Source organism: Alosa alosa, chromosome 1 (genome assembly GCF_017589495.1).
Source record: "Alosa alosa isolate M-15738 ecotype Scorff River chromosome 1, AALO_Geno_1.1, whole genome shotgun sequence".
Classification (NCBI taxonomy): Eukaryota; Metazoa; Chordata; class Actinopteri; order Clupeiformes; family Clupeidae; genus Alosa; species Alosa alosa.
The window spans coordinates 39,841,203-39,861,783 of NC_063189.1; the positions used below are offsets into that span (position 1 = coordinate 39,841,203).

The following is a 20,581-nucleotide window of genomic DNA, read 5'->3' on the forward strand; positions in this document are numbered from 1 at the left end:
GCCTAACAGCTTAGTCGTGCGTAAGTTACGATGTAATAACAACCTGCATGGATCCCTTTCAAAACTCATAATGGTCCTCTGCACTTAAGGTAAATAATGAAACAATTAAAAAAGAAATCACACATCCTTCCGTTCCGTCACAGCGATAATATGATGGTCCGACTCGTTAATGCCAAACTTCTTTCTCCAGACAGGCTCACATCGCACAGTCAACTCAAAGAAAGTCAATTCCAAGCTACACAGACTGACCAAGGTGAGTAGCCTACAGTGTCGCGCACTGCCCGCCTGGAGCTCTTAAAGACACGCACACTCACTTCCTTCTGGAGAGCAAGGCACTGGCAGATGCTCTCCAGGTTAAATTTCTGGCCCTGAGAACTGAAAACAGGAACTGCAGTGCTAACCATTTTTTCTGTACTTGTAAAATCGTCCATGTTGACAGAGATGATTATCTGTATTGCTAAAAACATATAGTCAAAGCAGGATTCCAACTTTTCTAGATAGAAATGCCCATACACATTCCGAGGACCTTTTTACTGTAGGTCGTGACATGTCATTTGTAAATACTGCCACCTTCTGGACAGAAATCCTAGGTTTATGAGTCAATCATGTTACTGTTAATTTGGCAATGTAATAATCATTATTGCCAGTGTAACAATCATGATGAAACACAAACTGAATTGCCTTCATTCGAATAAATGATTTAGCTGTAGTGTAGGTAGAAGGAAAAACACATGAAGCAAACTTTAATTTCACAACCAATAAAATTTATTCAATTATATATATTACAGCTATTTACAGGTCATGTAACAAGTAAATATTAAAATAGACATATTTTTAGAACCATCGTTCAAAAGGCATTATGTTGTAAAAATAGGTTTTGCTGTGATATCACATTGAAACTGTAAAAGTAAGGTTTATTTTTTTTTCCTCTAAAGAGAAGCCACGTGACGAAACCCTTATTTCTCTTCTTTTAAAGTTCCTCAATGTGCGCGAGACAAAGACGATACATGGGGAGGTGAGCTGTTGCTAGGAGACACGACGATGGCGCAGGGTGGGGGAAAAAGCAGGGACCACTGCGGTTCACCTCACTAGAGTCCACAGAAAAAAGAACGAACGCATGCACAGCATCGACATCACAAGTCTAAGAACAGCTGCTGTGATGACAACCCCCACAAGGAGAAACAGTCAGGAAGAAATGCGTAAGAAAACAAGAGAGAAGGAAATCAACAACAAAAAAATTCCAAAGAACACGCACATGCTTAAGAGTTAAGCGACATCAAACAACGACAGAGGAGACGACCAATATATAGATATATATTAAAAATAAAAAATAAACCAAACTCTGGTCCATTAAACAGACAGAAACATTAGAAGTTTTACAATCAAGAAAGGATCAATCGCTTGAAATTTTTCCTTTTTTGTTTCAATTTCAGTTCCTTAGATTGAATGTCCTTTTTTAAAATGTACTTTTTTTTACAAGTTGAAAAAAAAAAAAATAATCAAAACAATAATTACACTGCTATGTACAAATGCACAATCAGTACGTATAAAATAAGTTAAAAACAAAAACAAAAGGAACAGATGCTGGAGCACAGTCTGTACATGTGTATAGATATTCGGTTTGAAAACCTCTCAAGTCCTCTGGTAAGAGTGAAGTGAAAAGGGACATCTCTCTTTCTCCTTTCCCTCCCTCCATCCATCTCGGCTGACAACGAGCCAGTTTGTGTGTGGGAGGGATAGGGCTGAGTTTGATTCGGTGCTGGGGTGATCCATTATCTGCTCTGGAGGGTTGAGAAGGGTCTTTTAAGTGCAATAAGGTCAGACCCGGTCCTGCGGCAACCCCTCATGGACCGAGAACAAGTGCAGAGTGTGGCGGTGGGCCAGACCGCAGGACCTCCGTGGTTGGACCAGGCCTGGCAGGGGACACAAGTGCATCTGGACCAGGAGCCTGTGTTTGGGCCCAGTAAAGGTGCTCGGGCCAGAGGGGAACCGACCACCACTCACGTGCCTCTTCACACGCGCTTGCTTGTTTGTTTGTTTATTTAGGGCATGTAAGAGCTCAGGAGCAACAGGTCACAGGATGACGTCATTACTGTGCGCAGCGCAGACACGCTCACCCACTCATACACACAAACATTCAAACACGCGGGCGCACGCACACACACACACACACACACACACAAACACACCAGCTCCTCCAACTAAGTGCTTCATGTTCGCTGTGAGGCCAGACTACCGTGGGAACAGCCGTCGGCTCCGAGGCTAGGCGGCATGAACATTCCCTGTTCCGTCCTCGTGGGCTCGGGTGTCGAGTCTTAAGGGTCGCTATGGTGGTGTGGTGGGGGAGGTCATATGGGGGTGAGGTCAAAGTCATCGTTAACCTCCACCAAGGGGATGTAGAACTCGGAGATCTCGAATATGCTGGTGGACTTGTAGGTGGCTGGGTCGAGCTCCTGCAGCTTCAGCTGCCACTCCAAACGCTGCACCGCGTTCAGAGCAGCCGCCTCGTGTTGCTGGCGCATCAAGAGACACGTCTGTGAAAGGAGTGAGGGAAAGAAAGAAATAGGGAGGGAAGGAGAGAGGGAAAGGGAAGATGGAGGAAGAGGGAAGGGGAGAGAGCAAGGGGGAAGGAGAGATGAAGGACAGGGAGGGAGAGAGGGAAAAGGAGAGGGAGAGATGGAGGACAGGAATAGATAACAGGACAGAAGGGATAAAAGAGGGCAATATTATAAAATTAAAAAAAAAAAAAAAAACATATGCTAGGGTGCTGCATGTGAAAGATCAGAAATGTAATTTTACACATTTACAAGTTTATCTTTATCATGGAAAACACACAAGTTTCAAAATGGAAAAAATTAAACATTTCTGCCAGTCCTTCCCGTCAGACCTACCTTAAGTTTGTCAAACTTGTCATCAACATCCTGCAGCCAGGACATGAACTGTCTGGCATTGAAGCGATCTCTGACAGAAGTCTTCCCATCTTCCCCCTGCACACAAACCCAAACAACTCAGCATACCACCTTTTTCAAAAGGATAATAATAGGTCTATAAGTCAGGTTTATAACCTTCCCATTAGCGATCAACCTCTCTTATGAGTTATCTTATTAGCCAAGTTACCTGAAAATTAACTGGTCTAAAATATATAGGCAGTCCCTCTCCATAAAGTACTTTCCCCATCAACAACAGTGCAGCGATAAGTGGTGTAGTAGCTTCATGCCACTTGCCTGGACTTCCTGGGGCATGTTGTAGACCTCAGCGTCCAATAAGACAGTGCAGGCGCTGAAGGGAAGTGTCTGATTGGCTAGTGTTCTGGCAGCACGGTAGTGGACGCGCAGGACTTCCTGCTCATTTGAGACTATCAGCTTCTCCTGTAAATAGTAAATATGGATTTTTTAAATCGGACAATAGAATTAGTTACGACAAACAGCAGCTTATAGACACTTGAGCAAACAACAAAGGGACCACAGGGCCTTTCTCTGCATGCAGCATATTCTTGACCCTTGCCACACTATGCTAACAGAATTGTGGTGCAACAAAAAAATTATACATCTGCAAGGTAATTGAAAATGAGAATCTCAGAAAATCTCCTCAGAACAAGGTCATGTCCGTCTCGCTCACCCGTTCTATGCTGTGCTGAAGCCTCAGTTTCATCCGCACAACTTCCTGCTGTTTGAACATCTCCTTCAGGGGCTCAGGCAACGAGGGTGGGGGAGTTATCTGTCATTTAAAAAGAAACAAATCAACAAGACCAATAAATAAATGAGTTACGAAGGGACAAACCACAGTATTGTATAATTACCATCATCTGTCTAATTTTAATATGTCTAAATTTAAAATTCATATAAATTAAAAGAAAATCATCTCTTCAGAATCCCCTATCATTTATCTTATCACTCGTTTTTCTAAAACACATTTTTCTATTGCACGCAGATGGGCTGATACGTTTATAAAGTTTAGTTTATTTTAGTGTTAATTAGTTTGTAGACATGATGCTGAGAACTCACGGTTGGTATGCACAGCTTGCTGAGTGGGTTGCCATGAATCAGGTATGAGCCGTTGAAGGTGACGTACTCATCATAGTACTGAGGAGCCTGCGGAATCACACTGCAGAGCACCTTACGCTTCTCCTCGATCTTCTTGCGGATGTGCAGGAACTCGTAGTAAGGGTTGGCCCGCTCTGTCTGGTAGGGTTGGATCTCCTCCAGCTTCAGAGAGTCCACGATGGCGGCCAGGGACTGCTGAGTGCGCTCCTTCATCTGCTGGGCCGTCAGGACAGGCTGGGTAGAAGGAGACACGCGAGGCATCTTCCTCTTCCTCGGGTGATGGACCTGAATGTCCACCTCATCCTCTAGGGGGCGAGCCTTAGCCTTGGCTCCAGAGGAATCAGTATCCCTTTCCGAGGTTGTGACCGATAGTGGGGAAGAGCCTCCTGAGGTGCCCTCCAACAACCCCATCTCTGTGCTGCCGTCTGACTGGCTAGTTGCACCAGAGATTGGACCCTTCTCACCTTCATTGAGGGGAACTATAGGTCTAGACTCTAAAGGTGGTTGATCCTCAGCGGCTGGTTGATCGTTTTTCTCCTCAGCAACTTCCGGTTTGGTTTCAGAAGTAGATGGGAGCTGAGTGGTTGTCTCCCACGATGTACTGGCCTTCTCTGCCAACATCTCGACACCACTGCTCCCGTCTGGAGCTTCTGTGGTGACTTCCATTGGCTCCTCGGGGTCATGGGCAGGACTTGGGCACAGAGATTCGGCTTTCTGTAAGGACGACGAGAGAGAAACATGTTCTGTTTTTTGTATCTGAGCATCGCTAGATGATAAGGTTTCTGTTTGTGGCCTTGTGGCAGCAGGGTCTGTTGCATCCATCGCCTGTGCTGCATCTTTTGTCTCTGCATTTCTTTTGGTATCTGGGCTTGATTTGAGTGTGCTCAGAGGAGTTGCTGGGCTGCTCATCCATTCCATTCTGGAACCCCCCAACGTGGACTCCTTTTCTTCCAATCGAACATCTGCTGTTTCTGCTATACTTCTATCCTGTGGCTCCACACTTGTAGGCAAGGGGCCATCTGGTCTTAGAGAGGGGTCGATGATGGTATCAATGGTGGCGTCCTGCTGACTAACTGAATGTGAAGATGCTTTGGTGTTGGTTGAGTGTTGTTGTGGAGACGGTAGAGGAGACATTGATACACGTGACACAAGTGTAACAGACAAATCCCTGCTGTCCTTATTGGGGCTTTCTATCGTATCAGGACCAGATGGGTTTTCTTGTGGTGGACACTGCACATCACTTCCTGACAAAGATTCAGATAGTGAAGGCTTTTGGTGGTCAACGGGAGCAACTAAAGTACAACTTCCTTGGGAGAGGCTGGATTGTTGACTGCACCCAGGATCTCTGGAGTTTGGCCCTTGTATTAAATGAGGTCCCGTCACACTTCCCTCAGCTTCTGGGTTATTAAGACTCTCAGTCTCAGCTGTAGAGCTGGGGTGACTCTGTGCTGATTGGCTCTGATTATCCTGCACTTGTACTGAACTTGTTTCTGGCAGCATGGCCCTTGACTTTTCATCGCTGGAATGGGACGATCCAGTCCTCTGGGTTTCCTCAAAAGTTCTTCCCTCAGTGGGCGCAGGCCTGGCATCCTCATCCAGAATGGCCTTTAAATAGGGAGACACATTACGGCTCAACAGTGGCGTCCTGTTACTCTGAGCTTCAGGAAGACTGTTGATGTCTTTCTCGTGGACCACAGGCGATCTGGAGGACTGGAGATTGAGGGAAGACTGGAGGAAGGGTGGCTGTGAGTCTGAAGCTTCAAGGTTGAGGTCCGAGTCATATTCAGCTGGTCTGGGCGTCAGTATTGTGGCATGGCACGAGTCCTCTGAACTGGCCACTGAGACCATGGACACTGACCGGGACATGTGACCTGAACGCTCGCTCTCTGGTCTTGGGGATCGACTAAGGCTGTTCTCCAAGGCAGGGCCCAACTTACCGAAGGCAGACAAGTTCTTCGAATCAAGTGACACTGTTCTCCCACTGGTGGCATCCCTCAAGGGCTTGTCCCGGCTATGTGGTTCAGAGGCCTCTGAGCTCTTGGAGCGCAAGAGTTCCTTGCCTGGGCAGGTGTCGCCTGTAGAGGAGGAGGAGGGGGTTTTGGATTTGTCTTTGTTGCTTTTCTGTTTGCTGAGGTCTGAGCCAGGCCTCTGCTTCATCCTCTCCCGCTCCTTCTGCTTGATCTTCTCCAGGTGTTTTCGGTGCCACTGCTCGATCTCTTGGTCCTTAAGACTCAGCATTCGCTCAAAGCTTGTCTGCATCAGGTCGTCATTGACCAATCGTTTCTCTTTGGGCCGGACGTCTCTAGAGGACGGTGAAGCTTTGGATTTGGTCCTGTCTGCCTCTGGTTCACTAGGCTTAGGCTTCACTACTTTGCCCTGCTGCAGTGAGCGGTCCTTGTCCTTGTGCCTTTCCCGATCTCGATGGCGATCAGAATCCCGTTCTCTTTCCCGTCTGTCCCGATCCTTCTCTGGTGTCCTGGGAACATCCTCCTTCACCTTTGATTGGGCAGTTTTGCTGCTCTCTGACACATAGCCCTTTTTGTCTTCCAGAAGCAGTTTAAGATTTGAGCTAGAAGAAGAGGAGTTCTCTTTAGATTTTTCCTTTTTCCTATCCCGATCTTTATCCTTCTCTTTTTCCTTGTCCTTCTCCTTTGTTCGATCCATCTTGTTATGGTCTGTTGTTTTATCGGGAACTCGGCCTTTCCTATCAGAACTGATTTTTTCTCTTTCTCTGTGCTCGCCAGCAGCATGTTCCTTTTCAAAACGATCCTTCTCAGCTTTCCGATCAGGTTTATCCTTACTCTTGCGGTTTTCCTCATGCTTTTTGGCTGCTGACAGGGATTTTAGTTTTTCACTTTCCTTGTTTTTATCACCGGGTGAATGAGAGGTGCTGCCTGACGTCTTTTCCCTCTCTTTCCACTTATCAGTGGAATTCTGCAGTTCATATTTATCGGAGAAGTGCTCGGTTTTGATCTTCTTTTCCTTGTCTGTGTGTTTTTTCTCAGACTTTTCTCCCTCTCTGTCCTTTGAAGGTAGCTTCTTATCTCCTTTCTCACGGGAGCTTTTCTCTGAGGGATCCTGGTGTTCCGGGTCAGTGACATGCTTGTCCTCAACCTCCTCTTTCACGCTGTGCTGAGATTCTTCTGGAACCCGCACTGAGCCCACGACATCTGGCACACAATCCTCTATTTCTTTATCTCTCCCTTCCTTCTCTCTTTCCTCTTTGCAGGTGGTGTCCTTTTTCTCTCTCTTCACAGACTTGTCCTTCTCTCGCTCTTCTTTTGGTCGCCTGTCTTTATTACTGCCACTACTACTAGTACTGCTGCTGCTGCTACTATACTTGTCTTTTGTCGTCCCCCTCTCTTCTTTGACAGGCGATCCACCTGAGGCCTTTTGCAAAGAGTTGCCCAGAGAGGAATCAGCGTTCTTTCCCATGGACATGAGTTCTTCATTCTCGTCACTTTTGAAGAAGTTTTCTTTCCAGAACTCCCGGTCAAACTCCATGTTTCTTTGAGCATCCTTCCTCCCATCCTTCTCTTTCGGCCGGTGGCGGTTCTTGTCTGCTTCGTACTCCTTCCTAGATTTCTCCTTGTCTTTTTCCTTCTCCTTGTGTTTGAGCTTGTGTTTCTTCACAACCTTCCCGTCTTTGTCAGTCTTTCGCAATGCAATGTCTGCACCGTCCACGCTGTTGCCCAAGCTGCCATCTTTGAAAGGGCTGGAGCTTCTGTCGTCTCCCTCCAGTCCCAGGTCCTTTTGGTGATGTTTGCTCTTTTCCTTGTGTTTGCAGCCCTTACTGCTAGAGCTCTCTAAACAGTACTCGCCATCCGTGCAATGGTTGTACTTGATACCATCGACTTGACAAGGTCCATCACCTACTATGGGCACACAAGTCTTGGAGTTCTCCTGTTTGAGAGGAGTAGTGGGCTGCTTGTCTGACAGGCTGTGGTTGAGCTTAGGTGACTTCACAGCAGACAGATGGAAGAGGTGGACAGAGGAGTCATCTTTTGGGCTGAAGGACATTTTGAAGGAGTCCTCCTCCCTCGTGACCTTGTCAGAGTTTTCTGACGTTGTGGATGGGGAGAAAAGCAGGGCTTTGCTGTTCTCCTTCCCGTCCTCCCGGACTTCTTGGTTCTCCTTGTTTTTACTCTGGCTCTTGCTCTTCTTTTTCACCTTTCCTTTGTCCTTTTGGTCTGAGATAGAGATCCCACCTTGGGAGTCTTTCTTTGACCGACTCTCTGTTTTATGTCCGTCCACACACCCTGATCGCGTCGGAGAACCCTTCCTCTCAGCAGGAGCTTCACCCTCATCGCTGGAGCTATCAGAAGTGCAGTAGATGACTCTGGAGGCTTTGGATTTCTTGGGCTTAGTTGAGGCGTTGGGAGTTTCACTCTTGCTGGCCTGCTTTGACGCATAGTGGTTCCGTTCCTTCTCCTCCTTCTCCTTCTGACGCAGTTCACGACGAAGGATATGCCTGTCGTTCAGTGCTTTGCTCAGGTCCTCTTCCTCTTCCTCATCTTTGAACTCATACTCGTCAAGGCCAGACACGGAGGATGAAGCTTTTGCCGTCATCCCTGATGCATGCTTGCTGTCAGAGTCCTTATCTCCATCAGAATCGTCCATGTTGTCATCCACACTGGATGGGTTAACAGAAGGGGGGTCTTCAGAGTCTAGAGTGACAAAGAAAAAAAACAAACATCTGAAACATTCCTGATCTGACACTAATTTGTATGACAAATTAGTGAGGCAACAGGGGTATGGCACTGCCATAACCATAACTACTGTGGACTATGGCACTGCCATAACCATAACTTCATCCTGGCCTGAACATTCGAACACCAGGATTCACCTGGTGTTATGGAGTTTCAACACAAACACATTTGCAGCTAATACACAAAGCTACAGTGGGTGCCCTTTACCTGGGCGCTCCAAGCCCTTACCGGAGGAGCTATCCTCGGGGTCAGACAGCTGCACCTCCCCCTTCAGCAGCTGTTCCAGCTCCTGTGAGTCGGCCACATCTACAGGCCGCTCGCCCCGCTTGTTGGCCTGGAATGCGTTGCCCCCGTTCCGCAACAGCAATTTCACAATCTGTTCAGAGACACAGAGCGAAGCGTAGTAGTAAGTACAATAATATCAAATCAATAAATAAACCTATACATTTCATGTTATATGATGCACATCACATGATTACAAGAGTGGACATTACGCAACAGCAAACTTACATCTTTGTGTCCACTGCTGGAGGCGTCGTGAAGAGGCGTGTCATCATCCAGGCCCTGCGTGTTGACCTCCGCCCCCGCAGAGATCAGAACCTTTGCCACGTCGTAGTACCCAAGGTTACACGCCTCATGGAGCGGAGTCCAACCTGTCAGTCAGGAGTGAGATGATCAGTGTTAGCCATCATACGCACTTCTACATTCCTATCCAGGACTAAGCCTTACTTAATAATCAAGGCAGTCTAAGGTAGTCTGACCAAATTAGCACCATAAAAACAGAAATGTCACTTAACGGCCGTCAGCTTTTGATAAGACGTGAAATATGCATTGGGATTTTGTTTCTTACTTTTACACCTAAAAAGGAATCCGTGTTATGTGGCTAAGCTGCTGCTTCGCAGGTAAAATATGTTTAAACGGCTATAGCCCACATTTAAAAACAATTTATGAGGTAGAATCGATGCCACATTTCTATATGCCAGCCTTTCTCAAACTTCTTTGACCTGAGGCCCGGTCATGGCAGACTTTGGGGTCATAGGGCCCACCTACACGTAGCCCCCCCACATCAAATTATCATGATGATTATCATTATCACAATTATTATTATACATGCACTTTCACTTCAAAGCAGTCAATGTTTAAAGTGCTAAAGTTGTGAAAACATGCACATCAGAGGACTGCTTTACTAATGTAAGATAATAATTACAATAGTTAAGTTAATTGCTTTTGCATGGTTGCATGATGCTTGCATGAGAAATACTTAGGCAAATGGAGAAGAAAATATACATGCTTTTTAAAGAAATTTAATTTGAATGCAACTTTTGTGTATGGTAAACGGCGGAGCAGATAAGCGTAAATCTCTGGAGATCTTTAATAGGAAGACTAATAAGGCTACAATATCTTTTGGCCACGTTATATTCAAATTTGACTATACTCAGAGGCCTACTCAATGCTAGACAGTGTATTATATACAGTCTCTGCTCTGTTTCTATGGAAATTGCAAGAATCCACGTAGTTTTATTAAATGCAGTGAAATATTTAAAACAGCCTTCCGACAGGTTGAAGCGGAGCTTTGCTACCAACGTTATCGGGTAGTTTCGGTTTCTGTCGCGCGAATGCATGCATTGAATGAACGCTCATACCACTACTTAATTGTACGGCTCCATGTCTAATGACATTGAATTAGCATGCATTTCCTCCTGAATGCAGAAACGTTTGTTTTCTTTTTCTGTTGGTCTGCGGTTCCTTGATCAATTGCGCAGCAAATTGCAGGACTGCATGCTCCATGCGCTACAGTGTCTGTCTGCATCCTTACTCTACATCTGCAGTTAACATTTTCACTGACCACAGCAGACAGCAAAGGCAACAGACCACACCAGTGAGAGGAATTCTGCAGACCTGTATTGTGCATATTCTCAGCCACACAGAAGAACAAGATGCCATGCAATCGCAAAACAAGCAGGCACTACCATACAATGTGCCAAGTCATGCTGACTGTGCGATTATGACACTGCGCAGTATCAATGCATGTGTATACCTGTATGTAAAGTACTACTTTGTTGTGTGTATGAGTTTGTGTGAATATGTATGTGTATGTTCATGTCTCTGCATGTGTGTGTGCGCATGTGTACATGCATGTGTCGGTGTCTGTTTCTGTGTGTATTTGTGCATCGTCACAACAAAAGGTGTGAAAGAGGAGACACCCAAACGATTTCCAGCTCATACCAGCCACCCACATGTGAGAGCACGCAGATGTGTGTGTGTGAGAGAATGTGTGTTTCTGCGTCCTCACCTGCGAAGTCCTTGACGTTGACATCAGCCCCGAGGCTGATGAGCTGGCGCACCTGTGCAACGTCGCCACGGATGGCGGCCATGTGCAATGGCGTTTCTCCTCGCTCGTTGCGCTTGTTCACCTTGTCCTTCTGCCGCGATGTGGAGCTGCTGCCAGTGTGCTTCTTCTGCACCGGCGGCGTCTGGGATGGGTGAGATGGCGTTGAGTCTGAGGGAGAGGGGGAGGAGCAAAAAGAGGGAAGGAGAAACACAGAGAAGGAGGGATGGAGAGAGAGAGAGGTAGGAGGAAAGGGAGACAGACAGAGACAGAGAGGGGGGAGAGGTAGGGAGTAGAGAGATTTAAAGAGTAGCAAGGATTCAGAGCGCGAGAGAAAGTAAGGGACAGAACAAGAGATAAAAAGAGAGAAGAGAGAAAGGGGAGGACACGATGAGTGCGAGACCGAAGGGGAGAACAGGGAGAAAAAGTACCAGTGAGTCACCACCTTCCCTTTTACACACAGAGTGACTCAGGGATCAGGCAGGAGCGCTGGCTTTACTCAGACTCTGCTGCAGGAACACGAGCAGGCTCTGACGTCAATAAAAACTGCAGCACGTGTGCACATGCACAGGCTATAGAATGAACAGCAACACAGGCTGCTTCATATAAGCAATACCTCATCAAAGGAAGTGATGTTATGTTGTACATCAGCAGAGCTGCTTCGAAGTGAGTTAATTCCAAAAGGTAGTTATAGTGTGTGTGTGTGTGTGGAAATAATTGTACCTGGGCTGTTGTCCCTGGCCGTCATCTGCATGAGCAGGGCCATCTGCTTGCGCTCAGATAGCGGGTAGCCAAACAGGATGTTAACTGGGGTGGAGGAGGAGGAGGAGGAGGAGGAAGAGGACTTCTTCCCAGCAGCCTCCTTCTTGACCTTCTTCTTATCAGGTCCATCTTTCTCTAAGGGAGGAGAGCGAGAGAGAGAAACATAGGGAGGGAGAGAAGACACCAATACACAGATGAGTCACTAGTTCTGTACACCCTACAATGACCTAACTAAACACGCACACATATACACTACTGCAACACTTGGATAATCCTCCCCTCGACGGACACCCATGATTGTACTTCACCTATTGTCATTCATCATGCAAGACTGTGTGTGTGAGAATCTGTCTGAATATGCTGCCAGAAATAGAAAAGGCAGTAGCTAGCCTTGTTGAGTATCGCTATGGCAACGCAGACGGCTAATAAAGGGGGGAAAAAATACAAAAGTTAGAAATGAAAATAGACCGAGCAGTATAAAAGACTAGAAAATAAGGATTCTACAGACTATCTAGTCACACAACATTGAGGAAAAGAGGAAAAGTTCGGAAATGACAGCCGGTGTCAAAAGAGGGCATTGAACAGCACCTAGGGAAGCATCCAGAAGAAAAAAAGATTTCCAGCTCAAGCCAGCCACTCATGTGTGAATGCACGCAGGTGTACGAGTGTGACTGCTCGAATTAAAGTGTGCGTGCACTTGAGTGCAAGAGAGTGGGGGTGGGCACATGCTTGCGAAGAAACTCTCCAGGCACCGCACAGGTAACCTTGTGGCACTTGTGTTTGTTTTGGTTTGCTTGTCTGTCTGTCTGTCTGTCTGTCTGTCCCGCTGGAGGAGCAGTTACCTGCGTGGATCCTGCAGGGCGGCGCTAAAGAGTCGCCCCAGACTTCGCTCGACTGGCCGTGGTCAGAGTCATCTACAGCACAGGGGCAGAGATGGAGGGATGGACAGAGCAGAGGAGAGGAGGCAGAAGAGAGCACTGCGTTACACACACACACGCACTCCCTTTCTCACTCTCTCTCACACACACTCGTGCATGCTTGCCCACTCGAAACTGCAATTACATGAGCAATGGTTTTACATGTCCACAAAACCAACTTTGTAAGAGGCATGAGATCACACATCCACATCCACGCAGACACACACACGCACGCAGATAGCAGGAAAGCTCCTTCTCAAGTCAGATAGACAGACTACCCATCTTCAGATATGCTCAAAATTCAGAAGGCGGCAACAGTCTCCCCTCTCATGCTGGATGGATGTTAGGACAAACCACCTGCTAAGCTGTTCTGTCACTTTGAATACCGCCTCTCCACTTTTATCCACTATTAACTTTGTATGAATCATGGTTACCATCTTTTATGTTTGTGGGCATAATGTATATGTCCGTAGAGTATTTCAGTATTTCAAGGGTGCAATTTTGAGAAATTAGGAGTAAACTACAATTAATTTTGTCAGGTGAACAGATTCAGAGGTGCGGTGTGCAGTGCACGGAGCCAGAGTCTGACTTGCAGGGCTCTGCAGTGAAGTCTGACTATGCAGGGCTCTGCAGTGGCAGAATGTAACAAGCTAGTTTGCTTTGTGAACAGCTTCATTTTCAATAAATCACAAAGAAACTCATTCCAGAACACTCAGACCTCATCTTCTGAGGTTGATGGTGTCACAGGAGAAGTGGTAGCAGGCCTAGTAGGCCCAGGGGATGGGCTGTGTGTTCAGTAGGTTCTGGAATATGTACATAAATACTTGGGCTCATTTCAGTGCAGTTCCACAAGGCACCACATGGGGGACATGAAGAGCACTGCAGCCTAGATCAGGCACAGGAATGCTAGACACAGGAGGTGAACTGGGGCACAACCAACCACCAAAGCTGTGGACTAAAATTGTTAGAGTGTGTGTCACTGGGTAACCAGATTTCAGAGGTGACTTCATGTCAGAGCTTTAGAAATGAGTGTGTGTGTGTTTATGTGTGTGTGTGTGTGTCTTTTACCAGTATCAGAGTCCTTCTCCTGATTGCGGGGTGGGCTTACAGTGAAGGACAGCTTGCGCTTCATGGAAGACTTGGATTTAGCCTCCTTCCCCAGAAACTCACTGCGGTCCAGCTTAGGAGTCTTGGTGAATGGAGAGATCTTATCCTTACTCTGAAAGGGGGGGGGGGGGGGGGCATATGTGTGGTATGGAACAAAAACAAGAGGTAGGAAAAAAGACAGGTGACAGAGAGAGAGAGAGAGAGAGAGAGAGAGAGAGAGAGAAAAGGAGATGTGAGTAAATCCAAACAGCCCAGATGTGAAGATGAAACTAGACAGTTATCAGCAGACACACAGATTTGGGATGACATAAACAACAGTGACTGCATTATGGGGTACTACGAAGTATTATGGGATGCCACACAGACATACAGTAGATGACAGGCAGGCAGTGGATGGTAGGCTATGCCTTCCGCAGAGGCTACTACCACAGGGAAAGGGAGTTCCGTTTGTATCAACTTCCTGACTCTTGTAAGATATCCCAAATTCACTAGAAGTCGCTCTGGACTACAGCATCTGCTAACAACTATACTGCCAGAAACAACCCAGTCCAAGGCCGCATCAGTCCCTCCTTGCCCGCACAAAAGCAGGAAACGCGCTCATCCACGGTCTGTTTACTTTCTCTTGGCTTCCTCTGGCCAAAGGGCAATGTCATAAAGCCATTCATCTCCACCAATCAAGCCTCTCCCTTCTCTTGATTCAGGTTTGCTAGCCCACTAAAACACCACCCTTCCTTATGATTTACATTTTCTCCCCAAAATCCTTGAAGAAAAGTTCATATTTAAAAGCTTAATTAACTTGCTTTCCAGTGATATAATTGGCTCACACTGAGCACATCTCTGTTGTGTGTCCTTCAGAATGAATTTCATCTGAAAGTAACCATGGTAACAGATGTTGGGTGAGGTTGCTGAAAGGTTCTATTTTGGAGGAAGTGGTGGTAGGTATTATATCTTGATTATTTGCCACACGCCATGATGGTTTAAAAATGTATTTGTGCAGCAGGGACAAACGACCAAACCATTAAGAAAAAAATCAGACCAGCAAGAGAAATAATAAAAATTAGAGATGCACGATATGGAATTTTAGGGCCGATAACGATAACCGATATTTATTGGTTTGTTGTGGCCGATACCAATACGATAACCGATAATATTACTCAAAAATTACTCAAAAAACATTTTGTGAAAAGTGATTTGGGGAAAGCATTTAATAAGCATAATTTTATTGCAGTAATTTTACCTACCACCAAATGATGGACAGAACTCATAATAGTCCTCAATAGTACGGCAGTCAAAAACATAACAGTAGCCTAGCCCTACAGTATGTGTGGCTCCTTTAAGTGAACCTGACGTCAGTGAATTGCGAGTGAGTGGCTAGAGAGTTTGAATCGTTTTCATTTAGGACTAAACGCTCATAAACAGCTCAGCTTGGAATAAGCTACAGTATAGCGACCAAATCAGAGTTTGTGAGGGAAACTTTCAAGGTTTAGTTTCAACTGCAGGTAACTGAATAAAGCTTCAACTCTTCAGACTGTATCTTATGTCCATCTACTCTGTTGCGCACAACCTGTTGCAGCAGAAATGAAAGGAGTTAGCCCCGAAGGTTTTAATAACTTATTATGATGACCTGTCTGGAACTGAAGCATGAATGGTTAGCATATTTCTAGGTAATAATACAAAATCCAAGCTAAAGTAATGCAAATATAATACTAAAACTAGTGCTGTCAAACGATTAAAAATTTTAATCACGATTAATCGCTGAATTCCTATAGTTAATCACGATTAATCTAGCCTGGGTGTTCCCATGCTGCCTTGCGCGCAATTTGATTCACGCTGCTAAGGCAGCCTGGAGACCATGGAGCAAATTTTCGCCTGAGATAGGGAACCAATCACAGAAGAGGGGGGAAAGCAAGACGATGATGAGCTATGCACAGACGCATTTGATAAGACATCCGTGGCACCCAATAAACGGATCTGGGCATTTTTTTCAAATACGAGAAAATGAACGTTTGGTTCCCAGACCACATCTCATTGAGAAGTGGTGGCGCCAGCCAGGCTACGATTAATCACATATTTTATCGCATAATTAAAATTCTATTATTTTGCATTTCTGAACTTTCCAGGAGTCCATGTTAACAATATAAAGCAATTATTGTATATCTTGATTAGGATTCAAATGAAAGCAAAGCAAGTTACTTCATTAACTTAACTTTAAGACGTAGGTCTATTTGATTATTTCAAATCAAATTTCAAAAGATGTGCAGCAGACCTGAGGCAACAATATAGCTAATAAAGGGCATAACAAACATAAAATACTATATTCATCATCTTTGAGTTCAGTTGAAAATAAGGAACTTTTCAACATGAGTGCACTGCCATTTTATAGGCCTACAGTCTATGGTGCACCGTCACTTGCCACACACATCAGCGCCGCACACATCAAGTTAACACGCAAACACTGGATGAACATTGGATTTTATGGAGCGGCGTCGACCAAATATAACTGAATCGTGATTTACACGGCGGCAAAGTGCGATGCTGGTGTGCAGAGTTGTATTGAAAAGAATGGAATCTAACGTACAGTAAATGAATGTCGAAAGCAGAGTGCATCGCACTCATGTCGGCATCGGTGTCCACAGCAATTTAAAACACCATTCAGCTGACCGGGAGTTCAGAACTGCGTTGGTGTTTATTGTACGAATCTACTCTTTGGCCGGCTCGTAAGCCCAAACAAGTGTGTGCAGCATGCCTTTACGTAGCCTACTAAAGGCGCATCATCAGATAGGCTAAATTTAATCTGCATCACGCCCCATTGATTCTAATGGGAAAGACAGATAGCCTAATCACACCTTGACATTACATCTAGTTATTAATTTACAGGCCATTCAATAATTTTACTAACACGGCAGTTATAAAGAATTATGTGTATGTAACTTACTCATGTCAAAACGATGTAGGCTACATTACAACCCATTCAGCACGTACTAGTAGCCACACTTACCATACCCCATGTAAAACGGTTAGCTTGCTAGCTAGCTAACTGTGGAACTTCAGTATAACAGGCATAGCCAATTATCTCACCTAGTTGTAGGAAAAAGGCTACGTTCATATTACAAGTGATAGAATGAATGTGTGACTTATGTTGAGTTGATGTTATGACATGTAAAGTTAAGCTTGCCGAACTTAGTTAAACTCAGCCACGGACAGTTTGACTGTGCCTACATTCGTGACACTCCTGTTAGTAGGCTAAACTGGAAAGAGCACATAATGGTCACATTAATCCCATAAACACACAGATAACTCTTACACCAACCTTATTTTGTGCCTTTTATTCATGTTTGTTTCAAGATTTAGTCATTTTAATCTCGCGATAAAAAAATTGACGCCGTTAAAATAGGTTTACGTTAACGCCGTTAATAACGTGTTTAACTGACAGCACTAACTAACACACAACTTAGAACTAGGCCTACTTATGTACTCGTCCCACTAACGAGTTTGTTTATTTGTTTCCCCGACCAGCGCGGTAAAGTGCAAACACACCAGCACAAGACGGCTCTAGATAGGGCTGAGCTCCGCTCTGTTAAGGTTAAATGGCGGATCATTCACGAGAGGATTTTGAGATGCACAGATTCCCAAATGAATGCATATCCACAGATTTTGTTAGAGTGGTGAAATACATTCACACCGCTGACATTATATTGAGGGAAAAGTATAGCCAACCAAGCTCAAGTAGCTCAGTGTAGCCAGACGGACCTAACGTAGGCTTAAATTAGGACTTATATAAATATCGGCGCAAATTATCGGCCAGAATTCTGTTATCGGACTGATAATAATATTTTCATTTTTTCACTAATCGGCTAATAATATATCGGCCGCCGATATCGTGCATCCCTAATAAAAATAGAATGCTGCAATAAGTTTAGTTGAATTGAATGGGTATTTCTGAACGATGGCCATAACAATAATTGTGATGGTACAGTGATCTGTTGTCTCACCACAGGTGAGATGTTAAGATGGATGATGCATAACAAATGCTCGAGTGCTTCTACATGCGTGTCTATGAGGACTCTTTACTGCAAACCAAAGTTACCCATGGCTATGGGTCCAAATGAAGTAACCTGAATGTGAAGCTCACCTTCTTGCCAGCTTGTTTCTCCACCATGGCTCCGTCTCTGTCTGAGCCTGGCTTGGCCATGGTGCTGCCACTCTCTGGCTACGGCAGCTAAGGCCAGCAGGGAGCATGCTGCACCTGCAACACACAAAACAAACAAAGAGGTCAAGAAACTGCTTCAAAAACACACACGCTCAGACATTAATAAACTGCTTATCTCGCTCACACACACTGCAGTTTTTTTGTTTAAGTGATACAGCTTGCGCTGCTGAGAGACTTAACTGCCAAATCAAAAGTAGTATAGTTTTGAAGACACCAATATGCACAAGTTATGGAAAACCTTTAGGTTAGGTGTCGTTATATTTTGGGACATCTCATTAAACACAAGTCTACAACAAATATAATGATCAATGACAAGAATGTAAACAAAAGCTATTGTCAATATATTCACATATTGTACGATAAGGTGATAATTATTGTGATAGTCCTACACACCTCATTAAGAAACTCCTGTACACACACATTTATAAACCTGTTTATGAACTCTTATACACACTTAGATACATACATGCAGACATTACAGCACATGCAATAAATGCACAGGGATTTAAAAATTAAATAAAAAAAAAAAAAAAAACTTTTCACAAATAGACCTCCAGTGAAAAAGCATCCTAATAAATTCTTTCACACAGAGACAGTTAAAAGGTACGATGTAGTCACATGATTAAAGATACTTCTTCCACAAAGATGATTTAAAACAACTACAACGAAAACACAACTTACCACTCCCTGGAATCCACACCTAACTACACTCACATGGTTGAAACCGTAGTTTACACAAACACATTATGTGTATGTGGTAACACACTAAAATTCAGTGCCAGGGGTGTGTTTTTTCTGCTAGCAGATCTATACACGCTCACCCACACACAGACAACATTGAAATTAGGATACATTCTGTCAAAGATGCCCGACATTCCCAAGCACTCAAACTTACAGCAGAAAGTGAATGAGAAAGCAGAACTAGGACCCGAGCAACGCAAACACTGGCTGATGCAGAGCAGAAAAAATAATTAAGAGCTCCAGAGACAAATGGATGGATAGACAGACACGACAGACCAGACAAACCAAAACCAGTCAACCCAACATCATTCTCCCTTTAAATCATACCCAGATGTATTTGAAAACACACACCACCCCCTCCTTCACACACAGACCACATGAAAGGCTCCGTGGCGCTTCTGCTGTTCGTAGCAGACACAACCGATCCCAAAAGCATCCCAGCACGCATGTGTACACACATAGCTTTATGAGTCTCCATTGACGACACAAGTAAACCAATAAGGATGAAGATGACTCAAGTAACCCAGTTAACCAGGGAAGTCACCGTCTACACCTTCATCATGCTTTGTCATCTTCCTTTAGCCACACACACAGGAAATGGTGACCAGGCCCCACATTGTACTACTACACTAATCTACAATACTATACACACTTGGAAATTTTGTTTGTGAGTAAGCAAGGCGTGTGTGTGTGTATGCGTGTGTCTGTGTGCGCGCGTTTGTGTTAATAAGATCAAAGGATGACTGAGGCAAGTGACATCATAGGATTCAGTTTCCTTGCAGACAGGAAATAACCAAACACAAATAAGTACGAGCGAGCGAGTGACCCTAGAATTACGGTTCATCATCTCCAGATAAACAAACATGCTTTCTACTGCCCTGAACAACCTCTGGACAGATGAACACGCCTCTTCTACTACCCAACTGATCACAGCACACGTGCTATTTGAAATAAAGGCTGTCAGTGTGCTCAGTCCTAAAAAGTCTTCACGTTTTTTTTTTAGTTGGATGCTCTTTGGTGTCAAAGTTCCGTTTTTTACTCACATTTACATGTACAAAACTGACACTGCTGCAGATTAATTTCTTGTTGAGAATGTCGCTAATGTTTTTTCTTCATCCAGGGTGCGGGCAAAAGGCATTTTATTTTTAAACATACTGCATTCTTGCCAATGTATTGCTTCATAAGTATTATTGATGTTACTGATATCAGTGACAACCTGATCACCATCTGTAGTGGGGGAGCAATTGACCTGTTGTTAAGCCCCACCCTTAGAACGCAGATGAGCCCGACAATCCAGCCTCAACTGACTTGGACATCAACTCGAACAACTCCATAGGAAACAGTGAAGAAGCATACAATTACAAATTGCAAACTGAGCATGCTTAGGTTGATTTTATTTTTAACAAAAACGCTGTGGATATAAGCTAGACAGATGGCTTCTAACACCCCATATTGGAAAATGCATATTATTTCCATGCGGTTTGGCCTTTCATTTACATCAAAACGGAGGTTTTATCACTGAAAACTATTATTTCTAAAAAAAACTTCAGGCAAAGTGGATATGTGGGAAAATTCCAGTTGCACTTTCATCAAGGGAAAACATTGTGCTTGCATTGTGATATACTGTTCCCTCCTTTGTTTAAAATCTCTGGTTGGATACCTGTTTGCTCGAGGGGTTTGCGACACCCTTTCCCAGCTGTATATAGCATGTTTGCATCATCTATGTGAACGGAATTATTATTATTTATTTTTTTAAACGAAGG

The 20,581-nt window shown here is 44.6% G+C and overlaps 1 protein-coding gene across 4 annotated transcripts in view; it reads right to left on the reverse strand.

The window, feature by feature from the left end:
* Positions 1–742: 742 nt before the first annotated feature.
* The window catches only part of ankrd12 (ankyrin repeat domain 12), a 52,167-nt gene continuing 32,328 nt past the window's right edge, over positions 743–20,581 (reverse strand). Inside the window, exons 2-13 of one of the 4 annotated variants that reach the window (XM_048249568.1) lie at positions 18,000–18,113; positions 13,829–13,979; positions 12,686–12,757; positions 11,805–11,978; positions 11,046–11,252; positions 9,263–9,405; positions 8,981–9,128; positions 4,005–8,710; positions 3,619–3,717; positions 3,225–3,368; positions 2,892–2,987; positions 743–2,534 (exon numbers count right to left, since the gene is read on the reverse strand). In XM_048249568.1, coding sequence (XP_048105525.1) covers positions 2,349–2,534; positions 2,892–2,987; positions 3,225–3,368; positions 3,619–3,717; positions 4,005–8,710; positions 8,981–9,128; positions 9,263–9,405; positions 11,046–11,252; positions 11,805–11,978; positions 12,686–12,757; positions 13,829–13,979; positions 18,000–18,059 — 6,186 coding nt within the window. In that variant the 5' untranslated portion in view covers positions 18,060–18,113 and the 3' untranslated portion in view covers positions 743–2,348. Of the gene's footprint in view, positions 2,535–2,891; positions 2,988–3,224; positions 3,369–3,618; positions 3,718–4,004; positions 8,711–8,959; positions 9,129–9,262; positions 9,406–11,045; positions 11,253–11,804; positions 11,979–12,685; positions 12,758–13,828; positions 13,980–17,999; positions 18,114–20,581 lie in introns of all 4 variants that reach the window. The other 3 variants (XM_048249558.1, XM_048249578.1, XM_048249588.1) reach the window with 3 other exon arrangements.